The sequence below is a fragment of the Anas acuta genome, chromosome 1 (assembly GCF_963932015.1).
Source record: "Anas acuta chromosome 1, bAnaAcu1.1, whole genome shotgun sequence".
Classification (NCBI taxonomy): Eukaryota; Metazoa; Chordata; class Aves; order Anseriformes; family Anatidae; genus Anas; species Anas acuta.
The window spans coordinates 166,778,468-166,805,158 of NC_088979.1; the positions used below are offsets into that span (position 1 = coordinate 166,778,468).

The window sequence follows — 26,691 nt, forward strand, 5'->3', positions numbered from 1 at the left end:
TTTGTTATAATACTTGAAGTGTTACAACAAGATGGAGCAACAAATGGTAGGTCAGATACATTACATTTCCTAGTTTGGGTCTTTCAAGCAATTAAGTAATACCAAAAAACAGCTGGAGAAATTACTGCTAGCCCTGTTTGGAAATTAAAAACAAAACAAAACAAAACCTATCAACAACTTAGAGATAAGAACTGTACTTGTGAACTTATTAGATACAGATGGAATATTGACTGAACTCAGTATCTGTAATACTAAGTGAAAAAATGAACAGTATAGGTATCAGCACCAATCACTGCTCCGAAATCAAGCAGCCTACAAACAGGTTGAATTTTCACTGACAAAAGATTATTTCTGCATATTTGCTACTGCAGTACATGCACAACATGGCAGACTTAAATTAAAATCCTGCCTCAGGATCTACAGATACATAGCACATTTAATAAAGCATAGTTTCACTTAAGTTAATTAAGTATAATTTCACTATCTGTATCGATCGTGAAACACGAAAAGCTCTTCCTGTGTCTTTATTTGATAGTGTCAACTAGTTCCTAATGAATATTGCTGGATAATAAATTACAAGTTCCAGAAAAAACTTAAAAGTTACAAGCTGAAAATATACTTAATGTGCATTCAGTAAGAGCAATGCAGCATTATTGACAAGGCTTCTTGGATATCGACATAGAGCATTCATTGCTCTTTCTTGCATGTGTATCCTACTATTTTCACTTCTCTTTTATCTTGTTCTCCTCATCCTCACCCCTTCTGCCCCTCTACACCCCAGATACACAGCAGTGTCAAGGCTGCTCCCTGCAACTTGCGTTAACATTGCAAGAGTAATTGTTTGTCAGCACACTGTTCTACAAGCAGTGCAAGCTGCTCTCATTTAGTAAGGCATTTTCCGCATTGTTTGTCTTCTTTTTGTTACTCGTCATTATGGATAACACAGAGAAAGGGCAGTCTGGAGAGGGGACACAGCCACACAGCAAAGCTCTTTGTTGTTCCTCAGCTTGGTGGCATCAAAGGGACCGCGACAGAGGCGGTGGCAGCTCCAGAACCATTGGGGCCCTTTTTGGTGAATGCAAATGCCCGAAGCTGTCATCTTGTGCAGCAGGAATCTTCCCTGCTCGGCTTTGCTCTTTTTAAGCAAATCAAACCAAATGTGTATGTAAAAAACAGGGGAGAAAACTACTGTAGTTGCTTCCAATTGATTAATTGGATAAATACCTTCTCACTGTTTTTTACTGGTGTATGGTTAATTTCAAAAGGACTGGTGCACTTCCCTCTGTCAGGGCTTTCAGTGCCTCCCTGTCTGTCTCAATGCAAAGTTGTGGAGCCCCAGTCCTGAGTTATCACCAAAGTCTGTCCTACAGCAGTGGAATTTACGATGTGCCCCTGGCTGCTTGCCTGGCTGGTGACAGATACAGCTCACCGATAAACACTGCGTATTGAGCACAGCGGCGTGTTCTGAACAGATCACCTCTACATGTGATATGTGGGTACGAAGGGAAGAAATTAAATTCACAACTTATGTGCCAGCTATCGCGCAGCACCTGAATTACCTAAAGGATTGTAAGTCTTTTAGCAGTGACTGTTCTGGAGACATTCACTGATGGAGATGGCACAAGCCAATTTCTACCAGGAACAGCTCCCGTAAAACCTGCTGTGCAAAACCCATAAAACTGATATTTAAGTGACATCGGAAGGATGTGTGTGGACAGTTTAAGGCACTAGCTGATACCCTATTTTTACTTCTGATGTGCATGTCCATTGCAGGTATTTTTCCTTTTTTGCCTTGGAGGTTTCTAAGTCTAAGCAGATTATTCTTTGGGAAAGACTTTGTTATTTAAGCATCTTGTCCAAAGTATGTTCAAGTAAATTAACATTCCCTCACTTTCTCCAAAATGTTTTGGACTATGGCTGCAGCACTTATATTTACTACCAAGTTCCATAATAGTAAGAAGAGCAGAACGATTTTTCAGTGCTAGCCGTAATGAGCCTGTATCAGCATGAAAATAAAGATGGTATATGACCCCAGAAGCCGGTGGTCTCAGTTTTCAAAGACACAAATGACTAGATAGCTCAATCCCACCACTCCAAGGCAGTGGGGAAAAGAACACCTAATTCCCACCAGCAGTTTTGAAAACCTTTTTGCAGGAAGAGAGAGCAAACAGACAGAGAAGCAAAAGGAAAACAATAAATAAGAACAGATGTTAATGAACTATGCCTGGTTATTTAGGACATCATTTTCATATATACAGTGGCTGCTTGACCACAACATGGAGGGATTTCCACACAAATGATGGTGAGGGTTGCAAAATATGTCTGTTTTGCATTGTATCTATAATTCTGCACTTCAGTATTTTAATAAGTTCCATTTTAAAGGCACTGTGGACAGATAAGAAACTGTGGACATGTATGTAATTCTCTACAAGTTTTTTTTTTTTTTTTTTTTTTTTTTTTTTTTTAAGAAATAATGTGTTTTGGTAAACTTTACTGTATCTATATGTAGGTTACAATTAATTTAAGATGACTTTCTCACTTGATTTTGTTAAATGGTCTTACTCTGTAGGTAAAATAAATGCAATAAAACAATCCTGTTTTTGTTCCTTTCTTTGTTATAATATTTAATTTGTTGAAAAACAGCAATGACCTAAAAATTACTTGGAGTTTTGCTCATCTATGGAGTGTTCCTGTGTTTAGAATTGAAATAAAAGCTTTGTATATATGTGTGTATGCATATATATTTATATTATTATATAGGATACATGTATTTATACTTATATGTGAAGATAATTCTAGTTGGAGATATTTGTAGTTAAGTCTATTTCAAATAGTTTTAAATGATTATTGGCTTTCTTCCTCACTCTTCACAGAGATATTAATTTATAAAATAAAACAGTTTCAGGCACTGCTTTGAAGTGTTAGTAATCCCAAAATGATATGTCTACATTCAGAGGGAGTTGTCTGTTAAACTCTTAAGAGCCCTAGCCTAGGTAATTCTGTACACTTTCTAAAAAGTTTTTTTTTTTTTTTTTTTTTAATGCAATACTCTAACTTATTGCTCTATTAATACAGACATACTAAACACGATGTAGAATGACATACATCTAGAAAAACACACAGGATTGAGTCTTGGGCTCAGTCATACTGATAAATATCTGCTGTTATTCTGAATTTATAATGAAGAATTTTACTTAATGGTGTACAAGTCCATGCAAAGCAACTTGCTGATAATCAAGAAGCTGAAGCACATTTTTTTTCTTGGTGGGAGTTCTATCATATGCATTTTAAGAAAAAATGATGGTCCTGAAAGGCCTGAAAGGTCCATCATTTTCACAAACAGAAGATCTTGCTCAAAACTAAACTTTTTAGGGGCTGGAACAGTTCAGTTTTCAAAGTAACACGATGTTTTCCAAGATTTTAGGAGGAAGAGGCAGCATAGTTTCAATATGTATGTGATCAATAAATACCAGGCATGATCGTCACAACTGCAAGAATGCTGCTTGCAGACGTGTCTAACCTTGGCTGGAAGAGTGGATCAGAGTCAGCCTAGACGGTCAGAATTAGCTCAACAGACCTGGCTTATACATCCCTTCTTTGGAGTCAAAAAAATTACTTTGACTCTCTTAATAAAATCTCAGCTCTTTTTGGTTAATGACCTGTAAGTATTGCCAAACCACAGATCCAGGACATAACATCTATGCTAAATCTCAGTGAATCAATTGCTAGCCTTTATCAGCTTTTTGAACTAGGCTTCTAATAAAGGGATTACTAACACATTTTTCAACATTAAAAAGCCCTAGAAAATGCATTTTTAAGCTCCTGCTATTTTTCTATTTCAAAGAGTGGGTGGCCATTTCTGAGATGCATTTTAACCTCACGGAGACATCGCTTTGGTCTAAAGATCTTGTAAAATCTTATTTTACAATGTCTGTATTACAGACCAAGTTAGGTTTTACAGTTGTCCCATTTATGTAGCTGAGTAACATTAACAAGACAGAAATTCCAGGTAAGCTGGGAATAAAAATCATGCAGTAATGCCTGGATGAGCAAAATAATTTTATGGTCACTGCTCAAAAACGAGTACGAAAGGAGCATGGGAACTACAGCGGTTGTTACTCCCTACTTCAAAACTGAATATCCAATTCCCTTTCTATTGTCTATACTTTTTTTCTGAGTAATACTAGACTGAATTGTATTATGTGGCTCTGAACACCACAGACGCTCTCAGCACATTGGGTTTGAATTTGCCTTAAGAACCGGTAATCAGTTACCTCACATCTTCAAAGGCTTCACCTTTCTATGGTTATTTGGAAAGTGAATACGAACAGGAAGGCTGTCACAAAACAGCATCAGAATGATTAACTCGTGTGAAACAAATGGAGGAGCTGACAGTGGGCATGTATGGCAAAACACAACAATGAAATATTTTCCTGGTACTATCAGTGGTGAAAAAATGAAAATACAGAATTTGGAAGAGAGGGATAGTGGTTTAATGTTTAAGGTGGAAAACGTAGACCCAGTAGAGTTTTAGAGTTATTGACCAGAAAGATGACATAGACTGCTGAACAGTCTCTCAAACAGTGATGTAAGTCTTGCTATTTGGATCATCATCAGGAAATACGCGAAGGACAAGATAGAATTAAAAGAAATAATGCTTTGTAAATGCGAATGCTGCCATTCATAAATATAAGACAGTCAAGAATATAAAAGGTGAAAAATAGAAAACAGAAAAGAAAAACCTGCTTGCAAATAAGGTGTTGTTCAATCTCAGTATCACCAAAATGGTTTTAATTTAATTTTTTTTCCCATTTATGCCAGTTGGAGAGACCAGGTGGAAAAATTCAAATGACTGTTAGCAAGGACACCAAAAGTCATCAGTGCAATAGCCACCTAAAGGACATTTAAATTGCAGAGGACCATGCACATTCCATAACTTAAAACAGACTCTTTGCAAGAATGGCAGAATCATGACTTTGCATATCTTATGTGGAGTTTATGGTGTGCTAGCAGCTAAACTTGCTAGAGAAAAGAAGGCTTTCACTTTTAAAAGCTTATAAAGCATGTTTCATAATAGGCTAGATGCTTACACAGTTCCTTTAATCAACTTTTAGAGGTACTCATGCAAATGCAGGTGCTAGGTTTTTTTCCCACAAGAGCTGTGGTGCATCATTTAGAGTCTCAACCACTCCTCAGGAACCTAAATTTTCTTTTAAGCTTGGGTCATTGTAACTAGGGTCACTGCTAAATCCAGGTCTCATGAAAGCACAATACTTTTCACTTTTGGTTAGTCACCATCACTTCAAAACAGCATTCCTCTTTTGATGTTGTGCTTGATCAGCTAGTCTTTGCAGCACAGTTTTTCCCCTCGGTGAATGTAGTAGATAGCGTAACTAAGCTTTTTGAAGGATTCTGCGTTTTACAGTCAGCCTTCAGGGATGCTAAATTTAAGAGTAAGGAAACTGTAATTAAAAGCAATTAGGACAAGAAGCATTGATACTACGAAATGTGGACTCAATTGTCCTTGACACAGGCAGAATGAGGCAGCAGGTTTTGGTTTTGATTATTGCTTTACTTGCGATTTTAATAAACATGAGCCAGTATTCAAACTTTTAATATCCTGCTGCTTAGCTATTTCCAAAAAGCAATCCAGTTCTTTTAAGCAGTCCTTGTTTAAAAATTTTAATTTGTTTGGCTCTGTCCTGCCTAGAGAAGTTGTAGCCTCTTGGTAACTCTTTTATAAGTTCATTTCCAGAATCACAAGCAATCGTTTTTTTCAACTAAGTGTTTCCGCATGTGCCAAAAGTGTCAGGCTGACAGCTTTCCTGCACCGTTTTATCTGGTTCCCACAGTAAGTATGAGAGACAAACACAGGAATGTGTCTAGTGCTGACTATGCCCATCAAGGATACAATGATACTTACAGCTCTTCCAGGAAGCGGAGATTGTGCACGGGGTTTGAGGGCAGCTTAGTAATGTTGTTCATACTGAGATCACTGTAGGGGAAAACAGACAGAGACTTAGTATGGCATGCCACAACTGTGGTATCCAGCTGTTCATTCCACACATTTTTAAGTACTACGTTAACAAAAATTAGTTCCTCTGCCAGGATTGATGAATCATTATCTAGTTAGCACTTTAAACATTCTACTTTCCTATGAAAATAGCTTTGTCAAACCAACACAGGCTATAGCATGTTTCTTGTTTCCAAAGACTTTGGAATGTTTTATCATGCTCTATAAATCAAGCTGGAATACTAAACAGCCCTGTTAGCCTACATAATTTTAATAAACCACTGTACTGTACTAAAATTTATTTGGAGCAGTAAAGGAAAACTACTACGGTTTTCGTTGTTGTTATTGCATTGTAGCACACTGTTGGTATACGAAAGTAGACAAGCAAAAGTGCACAGATACAAACTATCTGCACAATTCTTTACATTTGATGAATATGGAAAAAATTTGCTTTTGCTGCACAACCTACTGGTTCTGTTGGTTTTCCTTGTGTTACTTCAGGTACCTTAGATGTCCCCAAAACCCAACTCACTTGAGCCAAAGAAAGGACATATTTTCAAATAATAAACATCCCCTTTCTAGAGTGCTCTTTTTTTTTGCAGGTTCTCAAATTGCATTAAATAAGTGAAATGAACCATAAAACAAGGGTGTAATGTGATCCTGCTCTGTAGCACACTTCCTGGTGGGGTTCCACGGTAGTTCCTGGCACAGGAAACAACCAGCCATAGCAGCTCTGTCAGAGCTCATTCAGGCTACATCTTAGACTAAATTTCATATAATACCTTTTTATTCCTAAGGTGTTGCTTCATTGTTTTCCATTGTCTTCTCCGAGCCCCATACTATCATTACAATTGACTTGCATTAAGAATAAAAACTGTAAACAGGCTGCATAACAAAATTTTACCTGCAAGTTACGACTTACACAACTATGTCAAAATTATTGTAGACGCTGTTAAAAATATTAGAGAACTTCATATTTTATGCAAATGTTATGTGATCATTTAAAACAATCTACTCAAATATATGTATTTGTAGCAGCATTTATAGATTCTAGCGACTTTGGGTAGTAGTTGGATAACTTTATTTTTTCCAGCTGTTGAGAGCTCAAAAGGTAAAGAAGTTATCTGTACTTTGGTGGGTAGGGGTCTTATTCCTATTCCATCCAGTTCTTATTACTCACAGTCTGTTTCACATTACAGAATAAATGTTTTTAGTCAGCATTGTTAATTTTGATGTTTGATCTTTTGCTGAATTTTAAAATGTGCAATTTAAAAACATACGTCACGTAGAGATTTTGAAATAAAAGAAATGTGTTAATACTTCACGACAATTATCAAATCACTATAGGGTAAGGTTTCTGCATCCACTTCAGAATCAAGGTATAATTTCAGAACTGTGAACTTATTAAATTCATTCTTTACTGTAATACTTTATCACCTAATTCTTTCATACAGCTTAGCAGGTTATTACCCTTTCACTTTGATAAAGGCTCAAAGGATTTATTCTGGCAAAGGAACAAATACATGGATTTACTTGGCAAGATAAAAACTCACCCAGGTAGTGAATCATGTACTACTGAATATGAAGATAAAAATGATATTTTAACATTGTTTTGATTGTGAAATTTTCAACATATATCTTAATGTTTTTTTGCAAACACATTAAATCACATTTTAAGCTTAAAAAGCCAGAGTTGGTTGAAGGTGGGAGTGATTCTTCTTCAGATAGACACGTATTTAGGGCACTCTGTAAAAACAGCATTAATCAGTGCTCTGTCTGACCAGGAATAACTGAAGCCTGTTTTTATAGTATATTAATTCCCACTAGTAGTAGACAGGACTTTTCTGATATCCACGGAACCCCAAGTCTCCCAGCTCCTGACCCATATCTGATGATACCCGTCATAAGCGATCTATAGACCACGCTCCCTCTATTATCTTAAGATGATCAGAAGAAGAGAAGGCCACTTTGATTACATGCTTTGATGCACAATGAGAAAATCAACAATAAATGTTTTTCTTAAATACATCTTTTGATGTGGAGGTGGAGTTACCAGCAGTGAATTCCAGTGTCCTAGTCTCCTTTTCAGATTCCACTTATATGATGAAGTATGTGTTCTTCATCATATGACGGAAGACAACCTTTTCTTGTTCCCAGTCTACACTGCAGTAGTTGCTAGCTCTTTTAAAACCCATTAGTTAAATAATCCTGCTTTGCTAAATAGGTTCCTTTTTTTTTTTTTTTTTTTTCTTCTTTTCTTTTTCCCAAATTATTCTTTTCTTGAAACATAAAATACAACGGTATTCTTGTGGAACAAGACATCTATATGTTATCTATACATATTGTTTTTATTTTTAACAACTTTCTCATAAACAGAAATTACTTCCAGATTTGTTCAGTAACATCTTTCCAAACTAGTTTTTAACACACTGGTAACTAATATACTGACTACTGCAGTCCATGTTGGCAATGTGTTGTTGTGGTTTAAGAATCTAAGGAAGACTGCTGTAGGGAGAAGTAATATCTTTTGATTAGGCTAACAGATACATCTGGAAAAACCGAGAAACTTTCAGACACAAAAATCAAAAATCTTTCCTTTTCCCAGCTGTACCAACTGGCTGATTAGATAACTCCTTCTTCTAAAAACCTTACACAGCTTGCACTGGCAAAGCAGTTCGTCTGCACTTATAGTTCTTAGGCTCAGAAGACTCTTCTGGGTCAGAATGGATGCATTTCATCCAATTTTTGTTCACTGAAGGAACTGAGGGACTTAGGAGAGAAGTCTCATGACCCAGAGCTACTTTTGGAGTGATGTACAGAGAAGCAAGACAAACAAAAAGAGTTGATGCAATGCAGTCAGCCACTGAATCTCATGTGAGCAATGCTGCAAAGTTTGGGCTGCTGAGTAGAAATTCTTCATAGTTCTCCAGAGACAAATGAAGGAGACTCTCAGCAAAACTTGCCAGCCTTTTTACCCTATTGCCAAGAAGACATAGCTAGGATGAGATTTATGTCCATTAGCTAGATCAAGCACAGCTAACAGCCAGAAAGAGCAAGCTGGTAAATTGTAGGCTTATATATTATTACTATGAAAAACTGTAACAACTGTGATTGATATGTCTTATGTCCTGCACCTGCAATGCTGTATTTCCAAAAAGTGCATCAAACAGGTCTTCTGATTTCTCTTTTCAGTACTAGCCTGTCAAAATCAGTCATTTGCTTGCACTAAAAAAGAGAAGGGGATGAAAGGTGGCTTGCACATCAGGATTTGTAGTGTAATGTTGAAAAATTGTTAAAATCAAGGTCTTCAACTATCCCCAGAGGAACTACTCGGTTTTTATATCAGATACATTCTCCAGTTTTCCTTGTGTGCGTGTGCGTGTGTACTCAGCAAAATCAAAACCGCTGAAACTGCAATTGTTTCTTGTCCAACTCAGTAGAGTCTTACAGGCTACAGTGATGAAAAACTTACAATTATTAGAATACTGAAAAATCTTTAATAAGGATGTAACACAACTTTTTCTATATTCCACCGCTAAAGCACCCATAAATCCCACTGATGTCAGTAAGACCCGCATCATTAAGAGTACATTCTGGGTCTTAAAATGCCCCTATTGTAAATAGCAATAACATCAGATCATCACGTATAAAAATCAACCTCCCCACAAGCCGAAGAACTGTGCTGGAAAGCTGATAGGCTATTTTGAACAGTCAAATGAACGCATCATTTCTTCTCCAAGCAGCATTCCTGCAGCCTGTTTCCAACTGCTGACCATAAAATCAACATACCAGCAACTGATACTTTTATCTTGTCAGAAGATAAAAAAGATCTGCTTCAATGACTGCATTGGCAACATGGCTCGCTATAATGGTATCTTAATTATACTCTGTGCCAATCAATCACCAGGCTGTGACTTGAGAAAGGAATCCTACCTGTGATGAAATCATAAAGTACTATGGCAGATTATCTCTGAAGGAAGGAGAATATTGCAAACTGCAACATACATCTATTCTTTTTCTTTTTTCATGGTGACTATACAGAAAAAATCTGAGCATTTGCAAAACAGAGTCCAGAAAGGTAAATACAACAGGTCTTCCTCTCCCACTTCCACTTTTGTTATCTGTGCACATACACACTGAAAACAATATCCAGTTACCATCTTAAAGGTAAGTAGTTCACCATAAGTTCCCAAAAGCCAGTAAAATAAGTTAAGTGAACCAGTTCTTAACATATAATGGACGAGTCTGGAGGCCAAGTTACTAACCTGTTATTAGCTGTTATTACAAAAGATGTTTCAGTGACTATTCATCTTGGAATCTGTTTTCCACGTTGTTCTTATGTCCTTTAAAGGAGAACAAAATCTGTCTTGGCATATATACAAGGCTCCTACAGTTCATCTATTACTAGGTTATACTTCTATTATACTAAATATTACAAACTTTTCTACCATCACAGGGCTAATACAATAATCCAGTATTAATTAACAGTTGGAACCTAACTTCTAGAAAATGATCGTGCCTCACTACTAGGATCGTTAGTTATGCTTTCTCTAGGCCTGCCTCGTCCCAACAAGATGTATTAAGAATTATTTTTAAGGCAGCCTTTGAAAGATAAAGCACTAACATTAAAACACTGGCAACAGACTGAATGCACTACGTTCCTACAAGCTGGGAACAGCTCCTACACTAAGGCCATTTCCTTAATCTATTTACAGCAAAACTGGACATTATCTTACATGTAGTAATACAATATAATGAAAAAGGGTGAGAATTGCTACTGCTGTTCCCTTGCTGTCTTTCTAACATAGCACTCTCACTCTCACTGTTGGCAGGACACTTTACTAGCTCCCCTGGTTGATGGAGGAATGTGCTAGCTATTAAGCGCCTGCTGTCTACTACTGCAATTGCTTCACTATGGATATTAAAAATAACTTCATCTGCTGCAGTGACTTAAAGGAGATAAATCTACATGTATTTGCCAACACTGTAGTAGATGTTCCTATTTCTTACAAATAAATTCCTATAGCACGTCTTCATTCAAGGGTCTCCATAAATATATAGAAGAATAATTACCATCGCTTCACAGAAAGGAAACTAAGACACCTAATGGTGAAGTGACATGCTCACAGTCCATCAGCAGGTTTTATATACACCATAGAAGAATTCTGATGATGGTTTGTCCCTTTCCATCAGATCCCACTGTCTGCCCTGCAGCATTCACACTGCTGTCTTCCCAATGGTGATGCACAAGCTGTCAACAGCCTCACAAAACAGCTACACCCAACTAGGAGCATATTTTCATTCCAACAGTCCTAGATTATATTATCTTTCAAAATCGATATACAAATTGGTAGGCATGTGCTACCATGTTTAATACAGCCATGCAGAGAAGCACAGGGCAGAGCAATAAGCATTGGAAGCACTTCCTGACGATTAACTTGCAGCATTTCTTCTCACAGCTAGCTGCAAGCTGCACCTGTGGTTCTTTGAAGGACTCCATGGTAAAACTATGATTAAGATATGAATTTGCACTAAGTGATTCACATTTCAAGCAGTAAATCTTTTTGTTTGGAAAAATTTTCCGGAAAAAAAGAAGTGGTAGGTATAAAAGAAGAAGCAGTAAAGAGGGAGATCTGTAACAGACATCCCATGTAGCAGGCAACCACCCCATCAGTGTATTCGTAGTCGACAACAAATGACAATAATGTGCATATTTTGTATGCACATTAATCATGACCAATGCTAAAGTTAAATATTTAAGATGTCATTATCCCACGAAGTATGACTCATAATTGCAACTTATCAGCAACTGATCTCATTGTATACATTAATACGGAGATGATGCAAAGCTAAAACAAGGTTGCTTGTCACTCAGTTTTTACAAAAAATTTTTGTGACTTCACTTTGAAGTTTGCTCTTTCCAGAGACCCAACACTTTTGTATTAAAACACACCCTGGAAAAAGCAAATGAGGTTGTGTGGTCACATAAGAACAGACCCTGTAGTGTAAGTATGTGTGTCAGCCCCTCTCCAAGAGCTTTATGCTAGTTTGGGGCTAGTAGCCCTATTGACCCCCGTGCACTTCCCTTCCCTTCCTTCCACACACCGGTGGTGCAACTTCCAGCAATGCAGTTTGCTTACAGAAGATATAAGATTTGCGACTGTAAATAGCTATCTACTGGAAGGATCTGGTGCCTTGAACTGTAGTGATCCAGCCAGGTCAGGAGGTCTTCATCCACACTTCTCTGCTGTTGCCTATTGACATGGAACCCGTTGGGTGAGCACTCAGTAATGGATCCAGGCAAACCACGCTGCTGGATTCAACACGATCTAGCAAAATGCTGTGGTCAAAATTTGAACTTCCTTGTATCTGTCACTGGGATGCTCGAATGTCTAGGACAGCAAAATCTGGTTTATTATGGAAGCAGCTCTGTATCACAGCCATTTTAAACAGCACACATTATTCCTGAACATGGTAGGCAATTCTGTCATATAAACAGCCATCAAAGGCTTGCTTAGATCTAGACTGCAGAACATTTGTAAAGCAAACAGTACGTGCATGATTAATCTTTTCAGGAAACAATTTTGCCATTCAGTTTATCCAAGACTCCAGCAGAGGGAGCAGGGCAGAGCAAACAATTAGGGTCAAAAAGAAAGTAAAGATCAAAGATCAGATCAAACACACACAGTGCTGAATTAATCTGACAAGTACCTGACATTTTATTTTAGGTACAAAGATTCCTGCACTCTGTTTTTCTTGTATATCAAATTCACAATGCTCCCTGGATGGAATTATCCATTTACTTTCAAAGCTGATTCATGGCTGTTCACTTGGCGTTGAAGACTCAGCTTGGTAAGTAATAATTACCAGGATAAGTTACAAGAACATTCCAACGTGTCAATCATTTACTGTACTTAACTCACATAATTTACAGCTTAAATATCTAAAGGAATATTTTATAACACGGGAGCTAGCAGGAGCAATTAAAGGAGGCCTGAATGGAATTCCTCTTTCTCCCATGCCCACAGATTGCCTTAGCGTGTTTTTGCTTTATGAGTTATTACTTGTTTCTGCTGCGCTAATTCAAATAGGTTATATGAGAACTGCAGACACCATTTATCTTGTTCAAATACTGAAGACAATAAACAACAAGAAAACACATCAGCTTTTATTGCAATTTATGAAGAAGACTACTAGAATGTTTGTTCTGTTCTTTATCATCACCTGTTTGTTTACCAGGTACTGTTTATCTCACTTTGGATGTAGGACAGTGCAGTTAACTTCAGAAAAGTTATGTGTTAGAAGTGACAAAGTTTAGGAAAAAAAACATCTTGATGTCTCCGAGTTTCAGAATACTTCCTGCAACTCCAGGTTTTGCTTATTTTTACAACTGTTTGATACAAAAATGACAAATATTTAGGAAAACGTCGTGGTCTCCTGCCCCCCTTTATTTCTTTGCCGAAGTGGCACAGTCATCCATTTTAGAAAATGTAGGCCCAGTCTCTTTTTACTTCTAGGTTTATAATTTCATCACTCAATACAATGAAGCTGTTCTATAAAGTACAGAATAGTTTGCTTACTAGCACACTACACCTGGACTGTGGCAGAAACGAATTCAAAAGCTACCTGAGTATAGACAAAAACCCAAAATAAAGGTCTAAAGCCATCAAGAAAAATTTTCCTAGACTATTATGGGCCACAGAGCCAACTGGACTCACTACCCAAATGGAGGGTATGCATGGCAGAGACTATATAATACACAAATCAGTTTTAATACCTATTTTTGCCAAAATATCCAATATTACTTCCATGAGGCTGCTGAGGATGGAAATGAATCAGGATCAGCCTGATTTAATTCATAACAAGATACGCTGTAAATAACTTCTGCTGGCCATAATTTGCCTTAGCTCAATTCCATAGCACAGATTTGAAGACTTCAAAAGTAAACAGCTTTGACAGCATCTACTGCAAGCCCATTCTGACTGTGATGATGTAAGTCTGTGCATCCGGCAATCTGTGCACCTGCACTTAGAGCAGGAAATACAAAATGCTACGTTGCACAGTGCGGAGAGCCCCTGGGTGTAGATGAGTGAGCTAGGTCCAGAGCTGGGAGCTACGTTACCATGCTAGGTGCTCTCAGAATGGCTAATTATCCCTGCTAGAGCAGGATGCTGCTACAACTGTCCTAATTTCACAATGCAGGGTCTCTGCACAGTGTTACTCTGTGTGATGTGAGGTAGCAGCTGTCTTAGATGTAAACTTGGTATTCCTAAGCTGGTTTACCACAATGTGTAGACATACATGAGATTGGGTGAAATTCTGGCTTGGTAAAAGAAATGGCAAAAACTTCAATTGGCAAAACTGAGTCCACCTCTTTGGTCGTAACTTATCTCAGAGGAGTTTTCAGTGAAACCCTGGTTAGCTTCTTCACTGTTCCTATTCTGCATGGTTCCCATTTCCTACGCACTGGTGGTATATAATTGGGTTTGTTTTAACACAGCACTGTCACTTCTGTTATTCTTCTTTAGCTGTACCTTGTCTTGTTGAAGAGTAATCTGAGTTTCATCAGAGAAAATGATGCTGTGCTGTATAAAAACAGCTAGAGCTCTACTCTGAGTTATTTCACTGTATTTGTGTTGTTGCATAGCTGAAATAATACAGAATCTTATCTTTATTGCACAGACAATGCAATGGATGCCATATTACCAGCACACATGGTTTCAGCCAACTTTGCCACCAAATGAATTGCTCCTGATCCCTCACCCCAGCACCATCCATTCCTTTTAAGGATGCTGTTGGACCAAGGCTGGCAACAGATCTGGATTCAAACAATTCCAGCAGGAAAATAAAAACTGGATTTAATCCAAATCACTTTCCTGAGCTGGTTGATTGCGTTGCTGTTTGTGCCGCCACAAGCAAAAGTGTTGAGGAGAAACAAATAAGGAAGGTGAAGCTGAACTATTTTTTGTTCCTATTTTTGGTTTTGTTTTCATTTGGCCGTGTTGGCTTAGAGCAGTTCAGGGTGATCTTATACCTAGGATGCAAATATCCTCAGTCTTCTTCAGATATACAAAGTTGTGGATTTTTTTTTTACACATGCATTTGCCCTTTATGTCTAACAAACCTTGTTTGCTGAAACACAATAGGGCCTCCGCATCTGCCAGCTTGTGGCTGGCTGACAGCCTCTTACAACACCTCCTGTGGAGCTCAGTGGAATGACAGAGCTGTCAGATTTTTCTCTGACAGATTGAATACCAAAACTTCTGCAATAGTAAGTGCCAGCAACTATTTATAGCTTGATTCTTACAAAGATAATGCACTTCAAAACACTGCATTTCTCCAGCAAGTCACATTTTTTTTGCCTGAGGTGTTCAAAATTCCCTCATTGTGGGATACTTTCACATGGGCTACTATAAAATAGTCTGAATTTACAGAGACAACAAATCCTTAATCCTATACTGATATTACGTGTACCTGCTCCACTCACATTTTGTTTGCTTGTAACCTAACAGCTGCCCTTCAGATCGGCAGAGCACTGAGATACCTGAGCTAGCTCTAAGGTACTCAGGGCAAGGAGCAGGGCTGAGCATGCACTAACGTACAATGCCAAGGAGAAAAATCCAGTAGAGACTTCACATGTGTCGGACAGGGCTGGCATGGGTTTTTCATGTGGTTATACCAGCACAATCTTCAGGGAAAATGGTTGTGCTCCTTCTTGTACGGAAGAGTCTTTGGACAATTTCTTTCCCTTTCCAATAAAATGGAATCATAGCTGCAGAATTAACACATGCAGGCAAAATACTTCAGGACTATTTCCACTGAGAACAGCTGGGCTAACACTTAGTATGAGTAGAGCCAGCAGACTCCAATCTAGACTAAATGATCCCAGCTTCCTTCCTTTTATCTGCAGTGTTTACATATTCTGCTGTTTGGCCACCTCATTTGGAGGTCAGTGACCCACCACTTCTTGTCATTGTTACTACGACCAACAGAAAATCTCTTCAGGGCAAGTCATCAATCGGTACTGTTCAGTCACATCTGCTGCTACGTCTTAGTTTCAGGTTTGAAATACCAGTTCTGGGTCTTCTTGGAGATAAATAGAGAATGATATTATAAAACACCAGTACCCAAACCAAAACTTTAACAAATGTAAACTAGCAATAGTTTACTAGCAACAGTTGGCAATAGAGCCAACTCTATTGCACCTGTGTGCACACATGCAATGTGTGTTCCCTTCACTGCACCTGTCTCTTCTGCTCTTTTTTTTTTTTTTTTTTTTTTTTTTGCACATGAAATGAACTTTCCAAGATTCTTTTCTTTAGCTATTCCAAATGCCATAAAAATGCTGGAAAGAATCAGTCGTCCTATTATTTACATGTCTTACAACTTTTAACACAGCAAGTCAATGTCAGCACTGGAGCAGCGCCTGGGGGTGAACACCTGGCTCCACTGATGTTGGCTGCAAAACTCCCAGTGACTCCCATGGGAGCAGGACGTCGTCCCAGGCCCATGGTGTCTAACGCCAGCTTTACCCAATAGGCAGTATTTCAGAGTATTTCGTGGAAATCATGCAACAACAAATCACTTTGCCTGGAGTAGTGAATGTAATACCTACAGCTGGCTTCACCAGGAGGATTTTTACCCATTTTTTTACGGCTCTTATTTTATTGTTTCTAACATCTGTTGAGTTAAAGACAGAATGCTGTTGGTTTGGGTCACTGAGGAGAGGAAGGTGGCATATTTGCTATAGACAGAATCATGACTGTACTTTTTTTTTTTTTTTAAGTGAGGAGGTTCAAAATTATAAGTATATGGTTTATCTCAGTTTATTTGACTTGCATATTCTTCACTGTTAAAGCCTTTATTTCTTTTCTGGTTTGGTTGTAATGGCTGCTTCAGTTGTTTGGGTACATGTGTTTTAATCCCTGGTGTTCTCTTTCCAAAGCAATTTGCTGGTTCTCTTGGTTTTCCCTTCTTCCTCGCAAGCCTTTGCTCAATTTTTGCCTCACATACGGTTCAGCTTTCCAGTCGGCTCCACCAGGAAAGCAGAAGGTCTATTCACAATCATCTGTATTGCTACAGTTCTTTCTGGGTGAAGATGAACCAATACTTTGGAACAATTTGGATCACAGCACTTTCACGTACTTGCAGCAGGTTGAAGAAGATGGCACTGCATGGCTCCACATGCATTAATATTGCTGCAATTAAAAGGCTGCGGGCTCTGGCGGGTTCTGCCAGTTTTTTACTTTTGAAGCTTTACCAAGATCTTCACAATTTTCACCTTGATTCCTACAGATCCAGCACAACATGTGAAAAAAACGAGGACTTCAAGCCATCCTGATCCTAAATTAAAACCACTTTAACAAAAACGCGATAGTCTAAGGTCTATTTTTTTCTAACATAATCCCATAATGGACATTTTTAATAAAGGCATGTGGTTTGAAAATGAGCTTTTAAATAACCAGTGAAAAGAAAGGACAGAGAAACAGGTTTTAAAATGTCTGTGGAAAAAAAAAAAAAAAAAAGAAAGGAAAGACAGGACATTATTTTAAATAATTAAACTGAACGCTCAGGTGATTTGTCTTGTCACATGTATAATGTATGAGGTTACTTTTATTTAAAAGCCAGTGCTAAAGAAGGAAATGGTTGCATCATTAGCAAATGCTATAGGGCAGAGAGTCTTTTCTGGGCAATTTTTCAATTCAATAAAATTTTCAAACTTGTATTTCGCCATTTCCAGCTCACATATTAAAAATCTATTAGCAGAAAGCCCATTGAAAAGCTGACCATGAGCACAAGAGACTTTTTCTGGAAACACTTCTATTCAGTTCTCATGGCTGAACAAAAGCAGATTGGCACATTCGGTTATATACAAACGCCCTTGAAAGGGACCTCCCCCCCCTTTCCCATAGCCACGCGTTTCAGGGCTCTATATGCTGAAGGAAGCCAGTGAAAGGTTTGAAGGGGTGGGGAGACCAAGGGCTTCCACCGAGATCCTTCAAAGTCCTCGTCTTCTATAGTGGGAGGATTTCCCTCTAAATCCCTTTCAATAGCATATTGATGGCTTTGAAAGCTTAAATGGCATTTGTCAACCATCAGTAAATCTTGAAAACTGTTTCTGCAAATAGCCCAACTCCGAGTCTCAGCTTTTCCCATTAATCTGTACGTAAGGCCACTGAAGACTTTTTCAGAGCCTAGATAATGCCTGGATTAAAAGGTCCATTCAGAAGGGAAAACTTTAGCATTCACCTTGTGTACATAGCCATTTCACCAGTGGTATTCATGGGTTGTTATTTCAACTCTGCATTTGTCCTGCAAACAAGACATTTTGCCACAAAGACTTGGTAGAGACATTCTTTAGTGAATTACTGAAACCTAGCCCCTCTATTTGTCATGGCTTGTTATTTTTATCAAGTGTAATCAGTTCAAATAGGAACCCCAGACTGACAACTTCACAATTACATTACTATTTTAAGAGTGGACGGTATGTTTCTTCCAATTCAACAATGAAACTGATTAAAGCACAACCTGATTGCTTCATCTAATGAAACAGTCTAAAATTTCCCTTAATCAGATGTCAGGAGACTTTTTGTTTGTTTTATATTAAAAGTTAAGATAAGAACTTCATAATAATCATAGTTCAACATTTCTACCTCATAGTATTTTATAAAAAAATTATACATTTATGAGGTTTAATAATTTATGTTACACAATGCCTCATGTTCATATTTTAGAGTAATACCATATTGATTTAGCTTTCTCCAAACAAACCAAACAGGCTTTAAGCCCTCATATCCTCTGCTCCTCTCATACACACACTTTTATTTAAGCTGTTCTTATGTCCTATTAAGGTCCACGTTACCTCCTTTCTGACATTTTGCATTTTTGCATCCAATAAGTAATACCATTTTGAAGGGTACAAAGCATTATCATCATCATTATTATTATTACTTGTTAAAATAATCAGGTCAAAATGTTTATGCATCATAGAAAAGAAGAAAAACAGAATGAGATCATGCACTGGAGAGTCCAGGCAAAATCTGAAGAGGTGCCAGTGACCCAATCCTAGGCAAAAAGGAAAACAGATCCCTGTCAATTTTTCCCTGATCCAGATAGATCTCTGTGTCTGAGCAAATAGACCTTTTCACCATAGTGGACGATTTACTGTGAATGACAAGAACACCCAAACTGGGGATCAGTGAAATTCATTGGACACCCCTCACAAGGATACACACTGATTACCCGTTCCTACAGGAACTGTCGAAGGGGAAAATCTTAGTCAAGTATTTACGTATGTAAAATTACATCAACTATGCATGAAGGCCACACCTTGCATCTGCTGCTTTTGTCTATCTTACAATCAACTCTTGTGGACATGTGCCTCTCCATTTTTTGTTATCAACTGAAAAGACTTTGTACTTTAATCAGAGGAACTATGCCACTGATTAAAAGTAAGCTAGGCCCAATTTTTTATCTCTGGGTCACATCTTGAGATGCGTTAAGGTATCCTTCCTGGCTTCCAAGCAACTCTCCCCACAGTAGGGGGTGTGCTTCCTGTAGAGGCCATTTCGTATTTATCCCAGGAGAGACATGTCAGATAGCCTGAAGTATTTTGAGTGACAAGAGAAAGGTATGTGAAAACATCAAAATGAAGCTCCAGCCTACTGCTACATTAAATAATAGAATCTCAATTTAATTGGCTAAGCATAGGCATATACAGTCACCTGAAGTATCCTTGGTTACCTGAGACATCCACATGAGCCTGGCAGGTATAACATTATGACCTACGACAAGACCCTCTGTTTTGAAAAGACATCTGAAGCCAGGCAGGATATATGAAGTCAACTCAAGTGCAATAGCTACCTACGTTTAGGCAATTGCATTGAGCTCTGAGACTGGGATTCAGCTCCTAACACCCCTAAGTTAGCTGTCTACATGTGAAACAGGCTTTCGAGCTCTTAGCATAGACAGCTAAATCTAGACAGATTGATCTCATCTTCAGGTAGGTGACTTTGGTCAGTGCTCTCCCAATTGCTAGGTCTCCCCTCACCACTGGGACAGTGAGACACTTTGCTTCATCTAGACATCTGCATTTTAGATCCACGTCAATCTGGAGATGAATACCAGTTCAGTCAGCTTCAGGAACAACTGAATTACAAGATAAAATGTGTACATAATATTCAGAGTAGTGGTGGTGTGAAGAAATTTGATGACTCCTTCCCTGCACTGATATAACAAGATTCACGATCTCTGAAGAATGCCATCATGCCTGGTAGTTTACTCAAGCCTTCCTTTTAATTAAAAAAAAAAAAAATAGTTTCTTTTATGCAGGGAAGTGAAAAGTTATCTGTATTTTGTCAGTATATTTTAAGACTTGTGATTTGATTGTTGGTCTTTGTTTTATAAAAATATAAACGGGCAGGTGTTACTACAAATACAAAGGATTTTTAAAGGATGATTTAATAAAAATTAGTAAAACCCTACTGAAAGTGAATGGAAGGTAGTCTGTAACAACACTTAATGACTTTTGAAATCTTTCTTCTGTGTAACTCAGGGTTATGTTCCATGAGAGTAGAGCTTAGGGAGCCTAGCTTCATGCAGGTTTCTGTCTTGTAGTTGGATTCCCTTTGGTTCAATGAGATGGAGCAGCTTTATCTCCCATGAAGATTCTTCGGCGTCTCTAGATAAAATATGTCCTTTTTGTATGGCTAGTACTCAGGTAAGGTTAGACATGGTGCGTTGCTGATGCTTTCCAGATGGTTAGGAACACAGACAGAGCTCACACATTTTCCTAAAAAAAATAAATCTGTGTAGATGTTACTTCAAATGAATGTTGAATCTTCTGGGACTGGAAATGAGTGATATCACAGGAGAGTGAAGTATTCCTTGTAAAACTTTTTCTGCACCATTATGAGAGTTAGATTTTCCAGATTACCACAAGAAAGTTATTTAAAAAAAAAAAAAAAAAAAAGTTAGCCTTGTAATGAACAGAACATTATGGAAGAAGGATAACTTTTAGAATTAGGGTCAGTGTTTTCCTCCTGTAGGAGTCACAAATCTTCTTATCTCCTCACAATTTTGATTCTGAAAAACCCTAAGGATTTAAGAAACTAATTTCTGTGTAGCTCAGAAACAGGGAAAAAAGCAACCTCGTCCTTCCTCAGGTTTGTGAATAAAGTAGGGATCTGCACCCCAGCTCACCTCCTACAGCAAATGTGATGTAATTGAAAGGTCTCAGACACAATTGCTATCTTTTCTTCTGGGAGTGTCAGGGGAGCAACTTTTGCCCACAGATAACCAAGAATGATGTGTACTGGCAAGAGCTGGAGGGGGAGTGGGGTTGAGAAGGAATTTTCAGAGTATGAGCATCTTATCTGGCCAAAAGTAATTACATGCTTGCCAGCTCTTCCTTCCTGCACTTTTTTTTGGGTACAATAATATTCAATTGTGCAGTGCTTTTCAGAGAATTCCTTAAAGAAAGAGTTAACTACTATTTAGAAGTTGAGGAAATTTTAGAAAGGGAGATGAACTAATTTTGCTGTGGCACTAAGCAACACCATTGTGGCCCTGGGAAGAAAATATACGTCTCCTGATTGTCAGATCAGTGCTTTACCTACAAGGTGGTGCTGCCTCCTTAAGCATAAACAATAAATGTCCCCAGGCTAACTGTAACTCTTAGCAGTACTTCAGTGAATGCTTCTACTTTTCTCTGTAACTCTTCCATCAATTTTTATTTTTGTGACCATGTTCTCACATCCATGCTAACATAGCTTTTGCAGCTGACATCACATAGCTTGGAATACAAATACTGCAGATGTTCACAATGCCAACATATTTTAGGAGATAAAAAGTCAACTGAAAAATCTGTTATCTACTTCAGTTTAAGAGTGATATCATACAGAAACATACTTTTTGTCCCCACAAATACTATTCAATGCATCTTGCTGGCAGGGGAAATTAATTTTCCAAACTCAGTCTTTAAAGGATATTATTTTTTTAATAGGAGCGTCTTTGAGATAGAACATATGCCCCTGTTTCTCTATCCACACCATAAAATGTTTTTCCCATTCATCACAAATAGCTGCCTTTTTTTTTTTTTTCCCCCTACGAAAGCTTTTATAGAGCCTACCTCTGTGTTTTAACTGTTCCTGACACAGTGGATCCACAATCCTGATTATGGCTGTGGGCTGCAATACAACCAAGACACAAATGATAAATAGAATCCTTATGCTCATCTGACTTTTTAAATATAACTTTCACAATATGAAGAGGTAGGTGGACAGAATTATTAAGCAGACCGGCTGTAGCTGCCTGCCACTACTCAACTCATAGCAAAATGGGGAAACCTGGGGGAAGACGTAATCCTTAACCTTCATTTAGTACAGCCTAAGGTTACGTGATTCTCCTCTGCATTATTATTGCATAGCACAAAAGTATGGACAAATGTGAGGCCCTACTACTTTTAGGTTTGTCTGCCCCCCTGCAAGGAATGGGTGTTCCAGACCCCAATGCCCTCCCCAAAACACCTTCTATGCCCTTGTAGGACAAGTTTGTGAAAGTGAGATAGCTGAATGCTGAAAAAAACATTCAGTAATTTCTTCTAGGCCACGTGTGATGGACAATTTAGAGATCTCTTTATGATAACAGGCACATCACTGACAGAACGTTAGACTGTTGACTGGCAGCAAACATCAAAAATTACAGGAACATGTGTTCTTTAAAAACTTAGTTTAAGACTACTCAGACTTGTTAATAAGTGTTTCCAGAGCATTCTTCATTTTTAAGATGGGGATTAAAAGTGGGGGATTCTGTGCCTCATGGACTTCAGTAAGATTATCTGAACCGTTTGCCTGGGTAGAGACAGCAGGACCACGTCCTGGCACTTCATACTGTCTGCATGTCCATGGTTTTTGAGTGAAACTTAATCTCTTTCTGGGCATCTTGATTTATACTCACACAGAATGGTTGAAGCCAAGGAGAAGAGGAGTAACAGCTCCCAAAAAACTTAGCTGAGGTACACTATACCACAGTGTGTTAGGCTGACAGCCACAGCTCAGGCCTGCAGAGCTGCAGAGCTGCTCCGTAACAGAATCAGGAGGCAGGGTATCCATTTGGCTTAGGCTATGGCTAGCGCTTTTTTGCTTTCACTGTGTCTACTTAGAAACCCTCATCTTTTAAGTCCTAAAGCAGCAGCAGAACCAGATTTTAATTAACCATTGAGTTATTCCACCATGACTGTGGAGAAACATCAAAATACTTTGGGAAATCAAACAGCATCCTCAGTGACCAGCAGATGTATGGTTTATCTGGGATATCCCCTTTCCACAAAAGAGAACAAAATCTAAATATACTAAAACTCATGTTAAACTGATCTTCAGTGTTAGCTGCTAGCTGCATAACATTACAGATTGTAGTGTACAATGACACCCCGGCCCATAAAACCACCTTAATCAGGGCCTCTCTCTTATGGCACCATCCTATTTTCAACTAACAATGCTTTCAGATGAGCCGAAAAGATGTACTTTGCTCCCACCATTACAATTTCTGCTCTTCTTTTCTTTACCCCTTTCAAAAACATGAAAGCATTGGATTGCTAATTACTTTCATCCAGCCTATAGGAAAATTAGTTTATCTTCCTGATCAAAGCAAATTAGGCAGATCATGGCTGATTAGAATGCAACAGTAAAATCTCCATACTTTCTGTTCCACCCCCTTTTCTCTCAGAAATGGGGCCTGTGTCAAATATGTAGGTATTTCCCACGGCCAGTCTGGACTCTGTTTCCAACAGGCTCTGGGGCTGGGACAATGGTTCTTACACAGACACTGAAGTTCTTTAGTTCAGTCATTGTGCAAGGAAAGAACTGGTAACCCCTCTGCTAGCATTTGATGAAACATCTAGATTTACATATTTCCCTAATTGCATTTTTTGAATGTGAGCGAGATTTATCTGACCAGAGTTAAATGCCCCCTTTATTCTGCCACCCAAAACACAAACCTATGCACTGCCGGCAGAATTGCATTTGGTTCTGATCCCAGATTAAAATTTTTGTTTTCACTATAGGGGGACAAAGCGATGCCTACCTTTGCTTCTCAAAGCACAATCTAAAGAGTGGCTTGGCTAGCTGCTGCCAAGGTGGCTGCTACACCGCACAACCAAATACTGCTGCTCCTTCTAAGTAACCCCTTCAAGCAGCATTTTCTATCGCTCTAGTATCTTACTGTTCACTTTTTACCCTTTATAACTCATTTCCCTTCGATTTGGGTTCTGTGGCTTTAATAGATGAAAGCCAAGCTATACTGCTACTTTATTTATAACCAATTACTATAAATTAACAGTAAATCTCACATTTAGCTCCATTTAAACATCACTATGCAGCTGCCCATTTGAAAATAAAATGGTTGCCTTCTTTCACTTCAGTGGGCACAATACAAAACATCCATTGAGCTTTTCCTTTATTGCAGCTGCCAATGCCCAGCCGACTTTTAACAAATCAACCAAGCGGAATAACAATGCAGCTGCAACATTTTATGGTATTTCTGTTAGTCCTCTTTTGAGACTGAAGGTGTTAATTAGGAATCAAAGAATACAACCCTGCCAGCTTTCTTTCACGAACTATGCACTGGCCACTGCAGTTTTCAGAAGAAAAATAAATCTAATAAAGGGACAAAAATGTTGTTTGTCACACCAGTAACGTGTATTTAAGACCCTTTGATCATGAGCTTTTTATGTAGTCTTGTCAGACAGGCTGAAAATATTTTTTCCTCTCTTTTCTCCTTTCCTTAGGCTTTTCTGAATACTGATTCTAGGGTTGTCTGGAAAGGTGAAAAACCCGATAGTAACTGGAATGCTTTACAGGTTAAAATGGCTTTGCTGAGCAAGCCAGCTTTAAATCAAATCAAATCAAGTCAAATCATAATTGTTCACTTTTTCGATTCAAGTGTAAGTTGTTTTGAAATACAAATGATCTGTTCCTGTTATACACTTTACTAGTTCTATCATTTAGTATTCCAAGCATTCAGATATATGTAGGTGTTTAATATTAATGTATCAATACTTTTGTGAAATCTCATTTTAAATCCTCAAAAATGACAGTTTGCTGGATGTTGCCAAATATTCATTACATACATTTTTTCATGAGTACTACACAATTTATATTCAATATTTTATTAACACTTACTAACCATAATCGTGTTAGAGTATCATATATTCAAAGGTAGCAGCATGAAGTCATTACCTTTAATCTTTAGTCAAAGTTAAAACCTTAAAATAGGTTTATGAACTTAGCACAACTGAGAATTAGTCAAGCTTGCTAGCTTACGCAGCAAGAGCTTTCACTGTTAGATGCACAAATCATGCCAAAACCCATTAATCTTGCCAGAGAATGGCAGAAAGAAGCTCTGCTCGTTGATTTAATGATAATGAAATGAACATGGTCTTAAAGTTACCTTAAAGCAGTTTTCTAAACTGTAAAACAAATAAAGCCAATTTCAAGAAACAATTATTACAGAAGAATAAATATAGCAATTTTCTTTGTCTTAAACACACATAGGAGAAGCAAGGTTTCAAAATATAGCTCTATTTATCTTATTATGCTTTTAATGTAATTCTCTATCATGTTATATATACAGAATATAATTACGTAAGATATTTTGGGGAGTTATTACTTAGTATTAAGAAACACAGAACTGGATTGAAAATGTTAAAATACAAAACTTAATAACAAAAATAGTTCTGTCAAGATTTTCATATAGTAAAATTAATGTATATTGCAGGCCCAGGACTACTGTACCAGACACAAAATGAGATGCTTCATTATTATAAAGATATACTTTCTTGAATGCCCCAAGTGTACCATTTCGTATATTACTAAATTAAAAAAAAAATAAAAATTGAGAATGGCTTACCTTTTTAGAAATACAAACATGTCTACACCTTGATGCTTTTTTTTTTTTTTTTTTGGTAAGTGATAATCCCATAGTAACAGAATGGCTTGGGTTGGAATGGCCCTTAAAGATCATGTAATTCCACCCCCCGGCCGTGGGCAAGGCTGTTACCCACTAGACCATGTTGGCCAAGGACCCATCCAACCTGGTCATGAACACCTCCAAGGATGGGGCATCCACAGCTTCTCTGGGCAACCAGAGACATGTAAGATGATGGCCTAGTAAAAGTGACTGCCTTATTTTTAGATGTTTTACTTGTTGAACATTGGTTGGGAATGCATACAAAAGGCAGAATTTGGCTTGATTTTCAAAACAAGCAATGGCAGCTGGGAGGTGCAAGAGAATATTCTTTTTCTGCATAGAGAATAAGGTAAAAACAGCAAATATATTTGAAATTGGCTGCTGTAGCCACTTACTAAAACGCTTTTTGCCTGTTATTGCATCATAACAGTGCCACAGTGTCAAAAGGAATGAAATTATGCTTGTAAAAAGATGTCAAGTATATAGACACAAGCCATACTGCTCTCCACAGGGTTATAATAATCATTAGAGTCCTGTTGCTAGTAATTTGTTGTAGTTCTATTCTGGATGATGTATTTCATAGCTATTTCAGAGTAAGGTGATATTTTCAACTGTACCTTCATATTTGATGAGTTCTCTTTCATTCATGGGCTTGTGTGGTCTGTAGGCTGATGATATATGTATCTTGGGTGAAGTTTGCCATTAAGTGAACA

General features: G+C 37.9%; 1 protein-coding gene across 2 annotated transcripts in view; it reads right to left on the minus strand.

Annotated features, from left to right (window-relative positions):
* Window positions 1-26,691, minus strand: part of LGR5 (leucine rich repeat containing G protein-coupled receptor 5) — a 90,788-nt gene that overhangs the window by 48,369 nt on the left and 15,728 nt on the right. For both annotated transcript variants that reach the window (XM_068669198.1, XM_068669197.1), the window contains exon 2: window positions 5,924-5,995. In XM_068669198.1, the coding sequence (XP_068525299.1) occupies window positions 5,924-5,995 (72 nt within the window). The remainder of the gene's footprint in view (window positions 1-5,923; window positions 5,996-26,691) is intronic.